The sequence below is a fragment of the Pollachius pollachius genome, assembly GCF_949987615.1.
Source record: "Pollachius pollachius genome assembly, chromosome: 6".
NCBI lineage: Eukaryota > Metazoa > Chordata > Actinopteri > Gadiformes > Gadidae > Pollachius > Pollachius pollachius.
Window position 1 is genome coordinate 10,086,748 of NC_136939.1, and position 18,346 is coordinate 10,105,093.

Below are 18,346 nucleotides of genomic sequence, written 5' to 3' on the forward strand. Positions count from 1 at the left end.
TCTTTTGTTTTTACTTATACTTAAATGCACTTGTTGATTTTATTAAGGCTGTTCAATAGGTTGTTGTATCTGTTTACTTTGATACGTATGCTATCAGCAAGGCTATTACAATGGACAGTGTATTTTTTTTAAATGTATGAATCTCATTCTGATGAATGAGATTCATCAGATAATATTGTATATATGTAAATTACACTAACAATAACATGGGTTACACAGCCCTACACCTAGAATAACAGCAATACCACAATTTGCGCGTTCTATTATGTTCTGTATAGATCCTTTACTTGCTTGTATATGAGGATGAATTGTGTAGGAAGCAGGCTAGGGAGTGGTGGGAACAGACAATGGAATGTTTCCGCCTCAATGCTTGATTCGGTCCCTTTCCCCCGACGTCATGCAAGTCCGCCCCCTGCCTATTGTAAGCTCTGTGTTTCAAATTAAATGTGCCGGCAGGAAGTGTATAAACAAATGCATGTCCTGTTCTGCTGTTCCACTTTACAGTTTGTAATCGTGTCAGTGCAGCTGTGGTCCACCGTATTAGGAAAAAAAAAGAAATTAAATAATGATGCGATAAAGATGTAAATCTTTGAAACAAAATACAGCATACCTAGATACAAAGAACTCCTATGTTTTCATATGGGAATTGTTGCATGGAAGTCACAAAGAAAGTGACATTTCTGTGCTATAGATATTATTAAATAAAAGGATGTAAAAATCTGTGGAGCAAAATGTGTCCCTTGTGGAAATTGCATTAAATGAAAGATACAATTTCGCACGTTGAGCACACAGTTGTGTGACTCGTTTATTTCGTTAGAGAAAAACAGGAATCAAAACGTGCTGCAAGTATCCCGCATCGGGCTCCGCGTCATGAGAAGCTCGTAATCCTTAAAGGGGGACAGCGATCCCTGAAACACCGAGACAGTACACAACATGCCTAACACAGTGTAAAGAACAACACATAACAAAATACTGTAGGTAAATTATGTTACACTCACTACACCCCTTTAATTATTTGTATTGTTTTAATGTGCACATCAAAAGGGGATACGACAATAATTGCAGACAAAAAATGTAATGATCTGAATGAATGAAGTGAATGCATGTGAACCGTTAGCCTGGCATCGCGATACCAATTGCAAAATGCATGTCTGGAACCGCTCCTTAATCAAAACTTCCGGTTAACCTGCACGTGGGCCTTTAATTTTCGATTTCCAAAGGGCGTAAACAACGGGCCTATCCAACCAATTGGATAGGTCTACAACCAATCATAGTAACGAAACGGGTTAGGCAGCACTGGGCGACGAGGAAACATTTCTTCTCAACAAAAGCTTTACGTTTTCTGTGTTCCTTGTTTTTGTGAAAATACACCGTCCAGTTCGTTTAATACTCTCGATAGCGTAAAAAGACCGTTCTACATCATCGGAAGCCATCTTTGTTGTTGATGAAAATGCACCTACTCTGCACCGTCATCGTATTTATCCTGCCTCATATCAGAAAGACGGTTGTGATTGGTCGGTCTGTCTCGCATCGGTCGGACATCTTTTTGTATGGGTGTATTTGTGTTTTGTATTTCTGCAGAGCAAATGAAACATCGCGATATTCGTCTGGTTCCCAGGCTAGTGAACCATGTTAACCAAAAGCCTTTACAATGGAAAAGGAAATGTAATATGGTGCCCTCTGCTGGGAGAAATTGAGAAGGTGTGTTGCGTAGTCAAAATAAATGCTGCTCTCTAGTGTTAGTCAATGGACAATTATTACTTGCTGAGAACCCATACATATGTAGATCTACACAATATATTAAAAACATATGTTAAATATAATGTTACTGAAAAAAACGATATAATCTCCTGAGCCTTGAATAGCTCCCCTGTTTGAACCGTCCGTCAGTTGATCGGTGGCGTTGTGTGACCCCGGATGACACACACAGGGTGTTGGGAGGGATCTAAACAGCCTAGGGAGCGGAACGATAGCCAGCAATAGCCTTGATAAATAGATGTTGATACAAATTGGATATCGTTTGAAGTCCACTTAATGCAACAGGAACGGGCTGCTTAATATAACGTGTAAACGGTATTTCTACCGTCCTTTGTTGACTTAGGTGTTTGACACTACACCTGCCAACGGCCCCTGTACTGTGGAGGAGAACGCCCTCCTCCACTCACTGTGTCAGACCAAAGAGATATCGCCTCTTCAAGAGCTCCACCCACGCGTGTCAGAGGGATTAACGTTGGGGCTTTTTTTTTTCTCCAAACACTTTTGCAAAGTATAATAACTAGGTGCACCTCAATACAATTCAATACGAACACATTGATTATTGAAATGTAAGCGCACATTCCTTCGTCATTCGCCGCTGTAGTTTAAATTGAGTCAACTAATGTGTTCCGTTGGATTGTTGTCACGTCGCGGCGCTGAAACTTTAGAAGACCTTTTAAATTATATTTTTAAGTTTAAACCCGGTAGAGGATTGTGTTTCGATTTGAATGGTAATGAAGAGCAAGAAGTAAGCCGTTTTTAACAGCGTTCAGCAGAGACGCATTCGTGAAAATAAGGTGAGTGTGTGCGTATATGCGTTTGCGCGTTTGTGTCTGGATGCGTGTGTGTGTGCGTAGTTTATGGGATTATCTTCTTGTTAGTCCATCTGTGTTTCTGTCGTTTAGCATGGCCTACAATGTTTGGTTTTGCAATGTCTGATGGATTTGTAGGTACACAGTTAACTATCAATATTAGCCTTCAGTTAATGGTTATATCTATAATAAATTGTCATATGGTGATATTTTATACCTTGTCTTTCCAACATATTGATCCATCCATCAACCATCATTCCTTCAGGCTAACTTATCTATCAATCCTGATGTGTGTTCATTTTCACATCCAATCAATACAATCGCACATAAATACATACATTACCTTAGTTTGGAAAGCTAACAGAAATAGGCAAAAAATGCATTTTAAGGTTCAATTTACTGGATCTAGTCTACTGTAACCATGGTTACCCAATTATGGCTAGGGAGGCCATGCAACCCTAATATATGACAATTGGAAGAAAAGCCTTCATAACTATTTATAGGGATAAGGTTGTAACTTCAGTTTAATGGCATTAATGACATTTAATAAATTAGACTGATTGGCTGATTGTTTTGTATTGTATGTGGAAAGTCCATTCTTAAAATGTTATTGGTAGATTACATACATTTTCTGATCTACCTTAGTTATAAGTGACTTTGCTTTCAACCATTTCAGACGTTGTAAAGTAGCTTTCAACATCAAATATGCCTATCTTATCCTTCACCTTCACTCTTAAGTAATTTGTACACAACAGTCAATCACCTTGCTGATGATTTGCAGACAGGGTCAAGTATAATCACAGCAAGGATTAAAACTTGATCAATTGATTTTGTAACACCATATCATGTATCAACTCCACACCCAATTTCAAAGAGCCAGACCTCTCAAATGGGCTTTTCAATCTTTTGATTTATCAAAGAAAATATAGTGTAGTGTTAAACCAGGTGATTAGAAACTGTTGAAAATGTGGAAATGTGGAAAATCTTTTCTCTCCATGATGCTTAGCACACAGTGCCAGAGCAAAGAGTGCCAGGAAAATGTTCATTCAGCCCATAATGAATGAATGATTACTCTTTTATATATAAACTTTTATGACGCAATGAACGAAGGGAAGAGCCCAGAAAAAGGTGGCAATGATAAATATTATAAGCTAATTTTAGAATGTGACATTTGCTCTGTGGCCTAAAGCCATTTACAAATGTGATGGCTGCGGTTTAATGGATTATTAAATTATTAACAAAGGCGGTCACATAAGTCACCGGAAACATGGAGATTTCTGGAGATCGAACCAAATCGTACATTCTATTTTGGTAAGGCAGCGCTGCCTTTTTACTGAAGTTCTGGCAGATGAGAGGGGTTGAACAGGAGGAAAGCTGAACCAATGACGAAATGCAGGTGAGGTCAGTAGCTGGAACCTGACGAGACCGAAGGGTTCTGTTCGATAGGCTCAACCTTTTTCACAGGATAAAGTGTTGTGATTACTGATATCCCAAATGAAACAAGCAAAACGTTTCTCCTGCTCACAAGTATGGTCTTCTTTGCATCTACAAATTGAGGCTAATGAAAAGCATATTGAAAAAGCATGTTGCAACATTTTTTGTCAGGCAGCTCATCCACTACCACACTGGTAGCATCCAGTGTGGTGTGATGCACATCAGCCAGTAAGCACCAGAACACTCACCACGCACTGTCTAGGCTATCACAGTGGAGAGTTGTGGAATGATACAATCCCATTAAGTTCAGGGGATGATTAGGGGGCCATGTTGGTAAAAGGGCCAAGTTCTGAATTTGGCCAGGAATCCCGAAGTCTTGCGAACCGTGCCATGGGAGCTTTAGTGACTGACCACAGGATGCCAGGGCCTCAGTTTAACATGGGAAGACTGGTCTTCATGTCATTTTTAATTTGTTAATATAATACATTGTTTTTAATCTATAGAGGGAGGGTTTTGTGTCTTAGGCAGGTGCTTCAAATGCCCCGGTTTTGGGTGCTTTGTCTTTTCAGATGTTCTCCCCATGCTCCCTGAAATTACTGAATCGCAAGGAAAAGCAAAAAGGATGCCTTTTTTTAATGTTTTCCTGTGCGTCTTTGGGCAGCCACAGCTATACTTACCACCAGCATAGGTAAGAATCTGTTTAATGTTTTATTGGGAATTGTACAGGAAGATAAACATCAGGACAGCCTTTCCCTTGAGAGTTCTAAAATCAATAGTAATAGATGTACACATCTAAGCCGATTGACAGGGTTTCAATTGATTAGCAAAATATACAAAGTTTACTATAGGTTTTGTCTCCCAATTTTCTTCCATGGAGTTTCTGCCACAGAAGTAAGAACTATAGTGACGTATATTTGAGCCGATACCCTCTCGCTGATTGTGGTAATGACACAGAACCACATCTGTTGTCGGTTCTATTTAACGAACAGGAAGTGGCATGAAAATTTGTCTTACGTCCTTTGGTTGGGTCTTTGATCCTTGGTTGGGTCCCGCAGCAGCCTAGTCATTGCTCTCCTCTTGCAAAACTCATCTTGGAAAAGGATATTTCATTCCCTTATCGGTTATTCATTTTGATTTATGAATGATCGTAACACCGACTTCGCTTAGCAGTCTTGGGGGATTCCAATTAGTGGTTTCCGTGTTAGACGCTGAGTCAAGCTTATCACAGCGATAAATTACATGGATTTATTCTTCCTGATTGAAATGATTCATGTCGCCACATTGTTCACACATCCCAGCATTTATTGTGCCAGCCATAGTCTTCCCTCAAATTGTCTTCAATGTCATTCATCAATGGTTTATAACCCAACAGACCCTGTATAAATGGGATTGCTGTCATTTATTTAAGCTGTAAATCACAGTTATCAATTACTCTTCCCTAATATGTTCAAACGTTTAAAAAAATGCTTTAATAAAAAAATCATCAAACGAAAATCAACCTCTTGGGATGATTGTATAGAATAAAGCGTTTGTTTTTCTTTCATTTCAATGCTCTTGCATCCGTTGAAAAAAAGGATCTCTTCTCGTTTCCTTATATGACCTGAAGGAGTGAACATTTACTTTAATTCTGGAAGTCTGTGTTTGCTAGCGAGGGGGACTCTTTGACCCACATAGGCCCATCGGAGTTGACAGGGGCTGGGTCTCTGCTTAGACAGCTGCTCCAACGTTTTTTTGTTTTTTTGGCCATTATGGCTTTATCTTTTTATCAAGTCAGTACAGCTTCTTCATGTTTTTTTGAAGAAGGTTGAAATGTTAAGTAACTGACTTCTTTGTAAACCAGGCTGGAGCAAATCACTGTCTGTCTCTGTCAGTTTATGAACTTCCAAAGGTTGATCATTTAGATGAGCTACACAAGTTAAGGCTACAACAAACATGCCATCTCCAACAGAACTAGACTTTCTCAATTCAAAACTGCAACGTTCTTCTTCAGGAATAGTTGTTTTTCACCAGGGGAAAAAAAACTTGTGGGATTATCTCTCCTCCCATGGTCATTTTTCTTCTTGCCGCCATGGTAACCGGCATTTTCTCAAGGCAACATGCTGGCCTTTCTCTACGCCTGCACCGCTGCCCGTCTAGCAACTCTTCTGGGGTTCTTAAACCCTGCAGATAGTGACCGACTGGCTCTGCGTGGACAGTAAAACATATTATTTTCTTAGGTTGCAAATGCCAAGAGATGTCAGACACGCTAAATAGCAGGTTGCCTATGCCTCTTTTATCGCAGCTGCTGCTACCCAAAACAAGGCTCAGGGCAGTCCACCTGTTCATTGTGATTTTCATAATAATATGAAGGGATATTGTGATATGACTTAAAATATATATTGGAAGAGCAACTGCATGATAAACAATGTTCATGTGATACCTTGAAGTCCAGGGTAGAGACAGGGGAGAGAAAACATGCTGGACTGTTCGGAGGCCTACATTTTGACATATGCATATGAGGAAAGGCCAATGTCGAAGAGAGAGAAACATTTTTCTCTGTGTTTAATCACATGTACAACACTCAAAATAATAAAGGGAGAAACTTCAAAACAAGCTGTTAAGCTCATACACTCGCTCTTTATTGTTACTTTTTTGAAAATATGATGCAGACCAATTGGGTAGGTCAACAATTTTCAATAAGACCAATAGATGAACAGTTTCATCTGACAGTTGATCAATCTAAACCTTGATAAGGCAGCAAACTCAACAACATCATATCATGTCCTTCAAATGGTATTTGCAATGTTTAGAAATTTCTGTTATCTACCACTTTTTTCCCCAAGGGTTCCCTGTCTCTGGATTTGGAGTCCATCTTTGAGAGAATAGGTTATGTAATTAACCACTTTCCTTCCCTTGGGGTTCCCTGTCCTGTGTTGGATGCTTACTGGACTGTCCTGTCAGGGATTCTGAGGCCTCCTTTGTGTGGGAACAGTTTTTATAATTAACTGATTTCATCCCCCAAGTTCCCTTTCCTGTGGGAATGTAAGGGAATATTTTTTGCATTCAACCATTTCCTTACCCTAGCATTCCCTGTCTTCTGTGCGGGTTTTGGAGTCCATCTTTGTGAGGGCATCGTTTTTGTAATGTAATGGTTTTCTTTCCTCCAGAGTTGCCTGTCCTGTGTGGGATGCTACTGGACTGGTGGCAGGTCGAGGCTGAAGGAGCATGGTGAAACACCAACCCTTGCAGGTCTATGAGAAGCAGGTGTTTGTGTCTTTTGTGACCGGAATCTACGGTTGCCGCTGGAAACGCTACCAACGCTCCCACGATGACAGCTCTAAGGTGAGCGAGTGAATCCATATATAGGTACGGCTGTAGAGATGGTAAGGGAGAGAGTTGGGTTCAGTGAGGTTGGTTTTATGACCTTTTCTGTTACGATGGAAACTAAAGTTGTAAACTTTACACTGGACAAATATTGGTATATATAGTAAAAAGGATATTTTTTCTATTACATTAATATGTCTCCTCTACTAACCTTCCCTTTCTGATATCCATAGCCTCTTTGCACTCCTCTGTCCATTTATTTTTTTAGAAACTTGGTAGAACATAATTGTTTGTTTTGGTTTGTCCAATTTTGAGTCACTGGTGACTCACTTGTGAGTCACTTCAGAGTCAAGAGTCTGCTAAATAAATAACCAAATGTAGATGTACACTAGAGCTCCTCAGATTGACCAAATGAAAAGAAATCAAAAGCAAAGTACTTGGGCCTCCTCCCATCCACTCAAGGTGCACCATGCCTGCACCATTGTTCCTTCATGTCTTCGCAAGCCAATATTTGAGCTAATTTAAGTTTATTTACATTGAAGAGTGGAAAAAGCAGCTTTACCTTAGTGGCGTGGAGAAAGCTAAGCCCCTGTGTCGAATTCAAGAGGGACGTGTGTGAAGTCCTGATTACGTGCCTTTTAACTCAAGTAGCTGTTAATCAGACATGTCATGCAGGTTTAGAGTGTTGGGATCGCAGATCCAGGAATTATTGGATATTAAGATGTTAAACACTTTACCTTTTTTCTTATTAACTAAAATACAGTATATATTTGGTTCTAACCGTGTTATGCAGCAGCAACATCCTAGCCCTGAATTATACAAAAGTCTATAGAATCTAAAGGGTATGGTAAGTATCAACAGAGTGGCATTAAGCCTGCGTAGAGAAACTAATGTTGCTGGCCATGTAGGTCCTTTATCTTACACGAGGCCAAGGTAAATCTGCATCATACTGCTGAATCCTGGTCACCTTTTGGAAATAATTGAAGAATTTTCCATTTGTTTGGCTCTGTAAGCGCCCTAAAATAGGTCAGTCTTTGTCAAAGGAAGAACAGATCTGCATCAAGGCTCCGCCTGCCCACACAACCAAACAGCGTCGCTATTAAGCAAGGCATTATTCAGCTCGGGAGAAAATCAAGATTTCAATTATTAGAAATGTGTGCAGGTCTCTTGTAAGAAGCTGGTGGCAGGCATTTTTACAACCCTCTGCCCGTAAATTTCAAAGAGAACTAAATATTTTCTCCCAAGTGTACTGAAAGACTGGGCACTATCTTTATCAGGCCCATTCAATGGTAGAGCTCTATTGATGGGACATGGCAGTAGTATAATTAGTGGAGTGTTGGGTTTTTCTCCAGGCCAGATGTCCAGCTGTGTTCAGACTGGGCATGCAGTACCAAACCCACCGTCAATCAGTTCTCTTAATACAAAGCGGGTCGGGCCCGGGATGACTCCATTCACCCAATGTGTGTCCCGGGCGCTGATGATGCGTTAGGAGTAAAATGTCTGACTGCACAGCTGCCTCACTCTCTCTCTTTGTCATTTAAGGTAGTGGCAGCCTCTTATAGTATTATACAGTTATAAATTAAATTTTAAATTCAAAGAAAGGATTCAATTGATAAAAGACATCTTTCCTTGAATAGTTATATTTCAGTCCTTTTTTAGACTTTAATCATAAATAAAACATGTGACGGCCTCTCTCTCTCTGTCCGCTGCTGCTTTGCCTATATGTGCATGGAGCCAGTGGGCGGAGCTATGAGGGTCGTTAGCTGATGTGGTGCACCTGCGCAGGTTGGGCCTTATAAGGTGTACCACATCACCCATTCACTCTTTATTCCCACACTGGCAGTTTGGCTTCTGTTTTTTTCCCTTTTGGTTTGAATTTGTGCTTTTTAAATTTGTTGGTAAGGTTTGCTTGTGTCTTTTAGGTGAAATGTAACGTTGCAGTCGGATAGTCCAAAAAGTTAGGTCATATCTCCTTTCCTGACCTCTTGTCTTTGACCTTGATGAGAAACGTCACAATATCAAGGAAAGATGTTAAAGGGCATTTATAAGGACTGAGGAAAATACATTGGCGTTGCTGAGAGAATCCGACTGCACTAACCCTCAGCTACAGCATTGTGTGATGGTGGACATTATGGTCTGCCTTGGGTGGGATTAAAATAATCCCAAAATCGACTACTAAAAGTGAATCTGAGATATTTTTCCCCGTGCGTTCTAACCATACTGTTTCACGCAGGCTATATCAACATGGACAACACAGCGAAGAATTCTATTTTACTACTAGAATTGAAATAGAAGGGCTAGAATAGGAATACAGGCTACCAATCACAAAGAGAAACAAAATATTTGTCATATTGATAATGGTTGCTCACGCTCACACACCTGCTACTCATATTTATGGACATAAATCCCAATTAGTAGGATTGTGTTAAAGTATTTGTCATGTTGATCGTTTGTTTTCGTGAATGGTTGAATAGTGAGTAGTTTTGAAGGTTCCTGCCACAAGGAATTGTGGGCCGGCATTATCCCCATTCCTTTCATCACAGAGGGTTGAGTGTAACCTATGCTAAAGGAGATAAGGAAAGGAGCATTGAAACACCTTTCCTTAGCACTGAGAGAATTCAAACAGCTCTCATGTTTGGTCTCATCTTTGTTAGGGCCCCCCGAACCAAGTTATAACATACAATTTATCCTGCAACATTTGCTTTACCGCCAGTCGACAAACAATCCATGTTTTTGCATGATAAGTGGACAGTGCTGTATTCATAACTGTGTTACTAAGAAACTGTCAGTGCTGTGTTCATTACTGTGTTAGTAAGAAGTTAAGAATGCTATGTTCATAAGTGTGTTTTTAGTAGTTACTGTAAATCGCTTAAACTTTGGATTAAAGCATCTGTTAAATACCCTAAATGTAAGTTTACCGCGCTGTGTTCTTTAGTGTTTGTAAATGGAATCTAATTTTCCAGATGCTCCCAAGTGATACAATGTGCAGATGACCATATGTATCGCTGATGCCTCTATTTTTATAACTTTATTGCTTCTTGGTTTCTCAACGACTCTTTCGAGATAATTGTAGCTTGTATCAAAAACATTGTCGCTTTAATTTATTATTTATGCATCAAATTATAAGCCAAAGTACATTTTACCTAATTAAGTTTACTGCCAAATCACAGACCCAACTTAAAACTATTATTTTCTCCTGTGTAGATGCCATCACCAAAATACCAATCTGTATGAGCGGATAATTACAGTGCGATGCAACTGTGAAACCTGTTTACATTGCTGTAACAAAAAGCTATATAATTATCATCTGAGTCAACAAATTAAATAAACGGCCCTAATTTGTCATAGGAATGTTTACCACCAAATGGAAAAGGCTCACTTATATTTGAATACATGCGTAACTTGCATTAATGGAGTGAAGGGAAAACGTTGTGTTTTAGCAGGCAAAGTCAAACGGTGTGTTCAGATTTAAGATGCATGTAGTTCAGTAGATGGTGGTGAGAGAATGAGGAGAAGAAGAGATTGTGTTTACTCTCACTAAACAGATTGCTCTTCAAGGACTAACAACCTTGCTTCTTTAATGACGTGGTGACCCCTACGCCAATGCAATATTGAACCCTATCAATCATGCTAGCCTTTAAGTCACTCTTAAATCATGAATCATACAGAGTTTAGGTTAAAAACAAATCTATAAGCTAGGGAGCCAAGTAAAGTATAGGGGCATTGAGTCATGCCGACTGTCCTCGCTGAAGGATTTAAGAGAAAACATGACTGAGGACCCGTAAACCAATCCAACTACGGCCAACTAATGAGGCGGTTTAAGCCTAATGCTTTCATCATGAAAATAAGAACAACTGCCTGTAATGCCTTTCAACGGACTCCCTCCAGACTTTAGCATTAGATTCATGATCTACCAATGCAGTCAGTCAGTCATTTCATTTCGCCTACGGACACTTTAATTCAACCCCCCCCCCCCCCCACACACACACACACACACACACAATTTTCACGGTGGTGTTAGCCATGACTTCCTCACCTTCCAGGTGTCTAATATTAGCACTGTTGTAGAAGGGAGGACGCAAAGCTGATCAATGCTCAACGAGAGCTGATGAGGCCTTGCATACACGCATGCACACCAACACACACAAACAGACACACACCCTGCACGCACAAATGCACACACGCACACACACACACTCAGCTTGCTCCAGGTGGCATTAGCAACTAATCCTATCAATTACTGCAGGGACATGTCCTTGAGCCACTGCATATCCCAACTCACTGCTCTCCCAGCTCAACCCCATGGCTCTACACACTAAAACAGACCATAGCTTTAAACAACATGGTCAACTACCAAAAAGACAAAACATAAATCCTTCCCAGTACTCTTTTTTGTTGATACTGCATGCTGGGTATGATAATTCTACCTCACTTTAGATCAAATTAGATAAAATAAGATGGCACTGCTGCCCTGGGTGAGAAGTGCGGCATGTGTTTATAGGGAGCTAATGTGCTATGATTATCCCCCTAATATCTTAACATTTGGGTTGAAGACCACGCATTGTGAGAATCCTTATTTTGTAGCTGGTCATTTAACAGATGCTGTTGTCCAAACCAAGTAAATACAGATATATGTTGTTACAAGGTTACAAGGTACAGATAAGGCATCTTGCCTGAGGATGCCTACCAGCAGACCGGAGAATCGATCCCTGTATTCTTTTCAGCTGAGTTTGGAGCGCCCTGACAAGATAATGCTAAAATACTGTTCTAATCTTAAAGGGGTGATATTTTGCCACCAGGTGAGTGAGTGTGATTAGCCATCACAAGCCACCAAACAGCTTGTGATGTCTAATCACACTCAAACCTGGTGGCATAATATCACCCCTTTAACCATAATGACATGTCTTTCGACGATGTTTCTCAACTCCTCAACATGACTTCAACATAACAAGGCCTCCTTGCAGTAAGTCTTGATGACATGATATTGTGTGTGTTTGTTGTCATGGTCGTGTGTCCAGTGGGAGTGCACGTGGACGGCCATGTTGTTCAGCTCCTTCCTGCTGCTGCTGTTCTGGGCATACTTCTGGCTGGTGGCGCACAATGACTACAACCAGTTCAACTGGTGAGTCAAACCAAAACACATCATCTGCCTAGGTCGGTTCTTTACTGGCCCAGGGGAGGGGGAGAGGGCTTTGATACGCCCACGTATTCAAGTTAATGTACATTTTCTTTTGATTTTACCTTAATGGCATAGATAACCACCATAAACAAATACTTAGATATGTTTTTATATTATTATTATTCATAAATACATAATTAATGATTGTGAATATTGAAGCTGTTTAGGCAGGTATAGGACGTTTCCAACAGTTGACTGCCCCCCTCCCCTCCCTTCCCACCCCCTTCCCTCCCCTCCCTTCCGCAGGTTGCTGTACAACCGCTCCGGAGAGTGGCGAGATGACACGTTTCTCATCCTGGCCTACAGTGTTGTTGGGTTCAGCTACGTCTCTCTCCTAACGGTAATACCACGCACACACACTCGGCAGACGCCTTTATCACAAGCACATTACAGGGACTTCTGCAGGTTAAATAGATTCAAATAGATCCTCAGCGGAATCGTGTGATTGGTGCTCTCACTTCACGTGAATGAGTCCTACGTCAGACAGACGTAACCCTTTCTGTGCCTCTCCTTACAATGTTACTGCTTTCATTCACAACACAGCCATACCAGCAGTGACCCAGAATTGTAACTAACTAACTAATTACATTTATATGGCGTTGCTCAAGGTATCACCTGACTGAAACAAACTGTCTGTATACTTCTGCTATCCTTCCAGATTCTAGCATGCTTCCATATTTCCTTGGGCCAGCAGCTCAACCTCTACTGGGTGCATAAGGTACTTCAATGATTTGTCCTTCAGACCGTGACATTTACCTTTCATTATTCCATTAGATGTTAATTAAATACTCTTCAGCACTCTCTCATTGGTGATCTATTTCTTCCTCTTTTGCTCTCTGGTTCTCTCTCTCTCTCTCTCTCTCTCTGTCTCTGTCTCTGTCTCTCTCTCTCTCTCTCTCTCTCTGTCTGTCTCTCTCCCTCTCTCTCTCTCTCTCTCTCTGTCTCTCTCTCTCTCTCTCTGTCTCTGTCTCTCTCTCTCTCTCTGTCTCTGTCTCTCTCTCTCTCTCTCTCTCTTTCTCTCTCTCTCTCCCTCTGTCTCTCTCTCTCTCTCTCTCTGTCTCTCTGTCTCTCTCTCTCTCTCTCTCTCTCTGTCTCTGTCTCTGTCTCTCTCTCTCTCTCTCTCTCTCTCTCTCTCTCTCTCTCTCTCTCTCTCTCTCTCTCTCCCTCTCTCTCTCTGGTGGCAATAGGTGGGCGTTCTAGTCACTCTGCTCACCACCATCTCAGGGGTAGTTACCGTGGACGATGTGTGGGGTGAGGAGTGGGCCATCTTGCTCATATCTCTGCAGGTCAGTCCGATGAAAACATAAAAAACCTCTTATGTCACTCAGCAGACCGTCGTCATCATTATAAATACAAGTCAAGTGAAGAGACTAAACCTTACAGACGGAACTTAGTTACGACTAATAAACTACAGACGTTTGGGTAACACCTTACAATAAGGGTGCATTACTTGACAATTAATTAACATTAGTTAAAGCAGTAATTAGCATTATTATTTAACATTAGAATAGGGGTTAGGGTTTGCGTTAGTTGGTTAGGTTTAGGGTAATCCTATTAAATAATATATTAGTTAATACCATAGTTAAAATGAACACCATTAGTAAATGATTACTAGACCGATAGTTCATTGTTAATTAAGTAGTAGAAATATTTAGTAAATGCTTATTACCGCAATAACTCATTACATACAATTCAATACACACCAATCCATCCCTGTTTACCTGTGTTTACCTTTCACGCCACCAGTCCACAGCACCTTTCCTGCACCTTGGAGCCCTGGCCGTGTTCACGGCGCTGGGCTGGCTGGTGGCGGGATATGTGGTCCGCAGGGAGAGGTCCAGTAAGTGTGTTATGGGTCTCCATCTCAAGTACCGTTCATCTTCATGTTCTTTGTGTGTTAAATATACCTTCTTATGTCAAAGCTCCGGTGTTTTGGATGTGTGACGTTATTATAACTTTACTTTACTTAACTTTTCAGTTTCATGTTCACTCTATTAACCGTTAATTAATAACAATTAAAACAATTTATTGTTTAAATAAGTGTTATGATTCATTTGGGTGACGACCTTACTCAGCCTCCTGCTCCTCCTCTTCCTCCTCCTCCTCCTCTTGCTCCACCTCCTAACTCCCCCCCAACTCCACCAGACTTCCAGGTGATGGTGCTGCTGATCTACGTGGTACTCCTCCTGCTGATCTACCTGGCTCCGCTCACCTTCAGATGCCCCTGCGTCATGAACAGCCACACCCTGGCCCCGCGGCCCGAGATCATTGGCCGACGGGGCGCTCCCATGGTGAGCCCAGGACGCCCCAGCTCTCTGCGGCCCTGTAGTGATACGCTGATACTAGGGGTGGCATAGGGTGGTCAGTGGTTCAGGGTCCCAAGAGAAAGGTTCAGGCACGTTGCTAAATAGAAAAACCCAATTTTATTAAATATGTTTCTAAACTAATGAATGTTGAAATGCCTATTTTGAGAAATACAATTAAAAAAAATAATAATAAATTCACATAAGCTTTGTTTTTAAATTAATGTGTCTTTAAATAAATAAATAAAATAAAATATTATAATTAGTAAAACATATATTTACTGCTTTATTATAGACATTATTGAAACGTGTGCCAGTAACCCTCTTTCACGTGTGCGTGTTGCCTCTAGCTGGCTCCAGAGAACACCATGGTGTCCTTCAACAGAGCGCTGCAGCAGGGGGTGAGCTCCCTGCAAGCGGACGTCACCATCAGGTCAGCGGCCCCCCATTAACAACACCATAACAACACCATCAATAACACCGTAACCACAGCATAATCCGGCCTGGTTCAACAGCCAGGGGTGAACTCCAGTCAAGGGCAGCGTTATTATTCATGTCACTAGACCCTTGAATGCAACACCTTGTCGGCCCTTAATGAAGGTAGTAATTCATAATAGTGACGAATAATGTCATTAATAACCACCAGTGATTAAGAAATCAAGATAATTTGGCTTTAATGCATGATGACCTAGCGGCGATGTCCAGCTTGATGAGGTTTTGATAACCAGGCAAAACATCGATCTCTTCTTCTCCTATTAAAATCCGATCAGATCAATGCGTTCATTTTCTCTTTGATCAGATCAGAAGGCTGCAGCTAATGTCAATTATCGCCTAATCAGCCGAACCAGCCTTCCTAATAACGGATCATTGCTATCTAATACTGGGACGCTGCGTGTCCCGCAGTGAGGACGGCGTGCCCTTCCTGATGCGGGACGACACCCTGCGGAGAACAACGGACGTGGGCAAGGTGTTCCCGTCCCGGCAGCACGACGACGCCTCCTCCTTCAACTGGACCGACCTCCGCGCTCTGAACGCAGGACAGTGGTTCCTGGAGGTACACTCACTCATCCTGTCCCCCTATCCTCTGGAGAGAGCCCCCTCTCTTTTGCATCTGCCCTGTGATGCGTGTTCATTATTCTGTCTTATTAGGTCATTGACTAGACACCTTTATTTGAGGCCTCACACGGTGGCTGGTCAGGTCAGGTCAGTTTTATTTGTATAGCTCTTAATCTAGGTTTCTGTCTCTGGCTTGACAGGCCATATATTGATGACAGCCCCTTACCCCAAAAGGGTGAGCAAAGCTCCCTTAATTATCAAAGTGTCAGGGGTGTCCAGGCGCCAAGTCCCGATCACAGCCACACACTAAAACTAGTGTGTGGCTAGTGTGTAGAGTATTTAATGGTTCTAGTTAGGTGTCTTCTAGCAGCAAACGGTCAAACAAAGAACCTAGTGATAAAGTGTAGACTAACTTAATGCGTGGATGAGCGTCCCTGCATCCGCTGTGTATAACATTACATAACTGAATTAATTATAGATAACATTAATTAAAGAGAGCTTTTTCGTGGAAAACTGCAGTACAAAATGCTTCAAAAGTTGAACAAGTACAGATGGGATTTCACATAGAAACTGACCATGCATATAATACCCTCAAGTTTTCTATATTCATTTGTGTGAACCATTTCATAATATGTATTATTTCCCACTTTTGAAGTGGTTAACTAACTAACTTAAATAAAGCAGTTTAAAATCGAACCCTTTTTTTTTTGACTTACTCGTTCTTTCTTTCTTTATTTTCCTCACTCTTCTCTTTTTTCTTTCTCTCCCTCTCGGTGTGTTTCTCTCCCTCTCTCTCCCACTCTCTCTGTGTCTCTCTCTCCCTCTCTGTATGTCTCTCTCTCTCTCTCTCCCTCTCTGGGTCTCTCTCCCCCTCTCTGTGTGTCTCTCTCCCTCTCTCTGCGTGTCTCTCTCTCTCCCTCTCTGGGTCTCTCTCCCTCTCTCTGTGTGTCTCTCCCTCTCTGTGTGTCTCTCTCCCTCTCTCTGTGCGTCTCTCTCCCTCTCTCTGTGCGTCTCTCTCCCTCTCTCTGTGTGTCTCTCCCTCTCTCTGTGTGTCTCTCTCCTTCTCTCTGTGTGTCTCTCCCTCTCTCTGTGTGTCTCTCTCCCTCTCTCTGTGTGTCTCTCTCCTTCTCTCTGTGTGTCTCTCCCTCTCTCTGTGTGTCTCTCTCCTTCTCTCTGTGTGTCTCTCTCTCTCGCTCTCTCTCCCCCTCTCTCTCTCTGTGTGTCTCTCTCCCTCTCTCTGTGTGTCTCTCTCCCCCCCTCTCTCTCCCTCACTGTCAGAGCGACCCCTACTGGACGGCGGGCTCCCTGTCAGCCAAGGAGCGCGGCCGCGCGGGGAACCAGACGGTGTGCCCCCTGGTGGAGATGCTGCGCCTGGCAGCCCGCGCCAACCGCTCGGCCCTGCTCAACGTGCGCCGCCCGCCCCCCCAGCACCCGCGCCACCGCAGCTGGTTCATGGACACCCTCTGGGTCATCCAGCGCTCCGGCATCCCCCAGAAGAGGGTGAGGATTGTAGGTCCATCCCTCCCGCTCTATTACACACATAACACATAATGGCTGCTTTGGGTGTGTCTGCTCTGTTGGGGTCTCCGGGTCATTTATGTACGTGGGGGCTTCCAGTTTCCCTCCCAGGGATTGACATAGTGTATTTAACCATATCTTATTTCTACCTCTTGTCCTCATAGGACGTGTTTTAATGACGGTTTTCGTTTGTCAAGGCGAATAGGATTGGTAATTAAGGGTTTGTTGTATTTTTACTTAAACTCCAAATACTGGAAATATTTCTAGTTTGCTGTCTCAGTAGTTAAAAATGTATAATGTTTGAAATCATTCGGATCTCAGGACCGCAAACTAAGCAGTGCTAACTAACCATACCACCCATATTAATGTAATATATTAGGATTATAACTCTGTGATGAGCTAGACTTGTGAGAACTCCCAGAGAACTCTTTAAAAAGTTACGCATACTTCTCCCTCCTTTATTTTCCGCCCTCATCGGTGACACACCATGTCCCGGTGCTTACCGACACCATCTGCTGTCCCCAGGTGACGTGGACCCCCGACACGGACCGGGGCCGCGTGCGGGGGCTGCAGCAGGCCGCGGACGAGATGCTGTCGCTGGAGGAGATGAGGCAGAGGGGAGTCAGCAGTCTGACGCTGCACTACAGCAAGGCCAGCCACAGAGACCTGCAGTAAGAGCGTCCACACAGCCTCGGAGGCCCCTCGGAGGCCCTGTTTCATGGACCTGAAGTACTTGAGTTAATCACAGTGGTTAAAGTGAGATGTTCTTCTGCCATTGGAGGGAATCCACTTCTCCCTGCCTTTTAAAAAATATAAACATTAGCCATTACTACGTGATTATCTGGAGCACACGACCCTTTAAGGATGCCTGCTTACCAGTTAATTGACCAAACCAATTAATCGATCACCAGCACGCCATTGGAGGCCATTGGAGGGAATCGCCATTGGAGGGAATCCACTTCTCCCTGCCTTTTAAAAAATATAAA

The 18,346-nt window shown here is 42.3% G+C and overlaps 1 protein-coding gene across 3 annotated transcripts in view; it reads left to right on the forward strand.

The window, feature by feature from the left end:
• Positions 1-2,290: 2,290 nt before the first annotated feature.
• The window catches only part of gdpd5a (glycerophosphodiester phosphodiesterase domain containing 5a), a 20,042-nt gene continuing 3,986 nt past the window's right edge, over positions 2,291-18,346 (forward strand). Inside the window, exons 1-12 of one of the 3 annotated variants that reach the window (XM_079737738.1) lie at positions 2,291-2,552; positions 7,148-7,322; positions 12,323-12,426; positions 12,730-12,823; positions 13,142-13,201; positions 13,671-13,769; positions 14,230-14,323; positions 14,629-14,774; positions 15,137-15,219; positions 15,690-15,840; positions 17,121-17,351; positions 17,886-18,031. In XM_079737738.1, coding sequence (XP_079593864.1) covers positions 7,206-7,322; positions 12,323-12,426; positions 12,730-12,823; positions 13,142-13,201; positions 13,671-13,769; positions 14,230-14,323; positions 14,629-14,774; positions 15,137-15,219; positions 15,690-15,840; positions 17,121-17,351; positions 17,886-18,031 — 1,325 coding nt within the window. In that variant the 5' untranslated portion in view covers positions 2,291-2,552; positions 7,148-7,205. Of the gene's footprint in view, positions 2,553-4,576; positions 4,690-7,147; positions 7,323-12,322; positions 12,427-12,729; positions 12,824-13,141; positions 13,202-13,670; positions 13,770-14,229; positions 14,324-14,628; positions 14,775-15,136; positions 15,220-15,689; positions 15,841-17,120; positions 17,352-17,885; positions 18,032-18,346 lie in introns of those variants that run through there. The other 2 variants (XM_079737740.1, XM_079737739.1) reach the window with 2 other exon arrangements.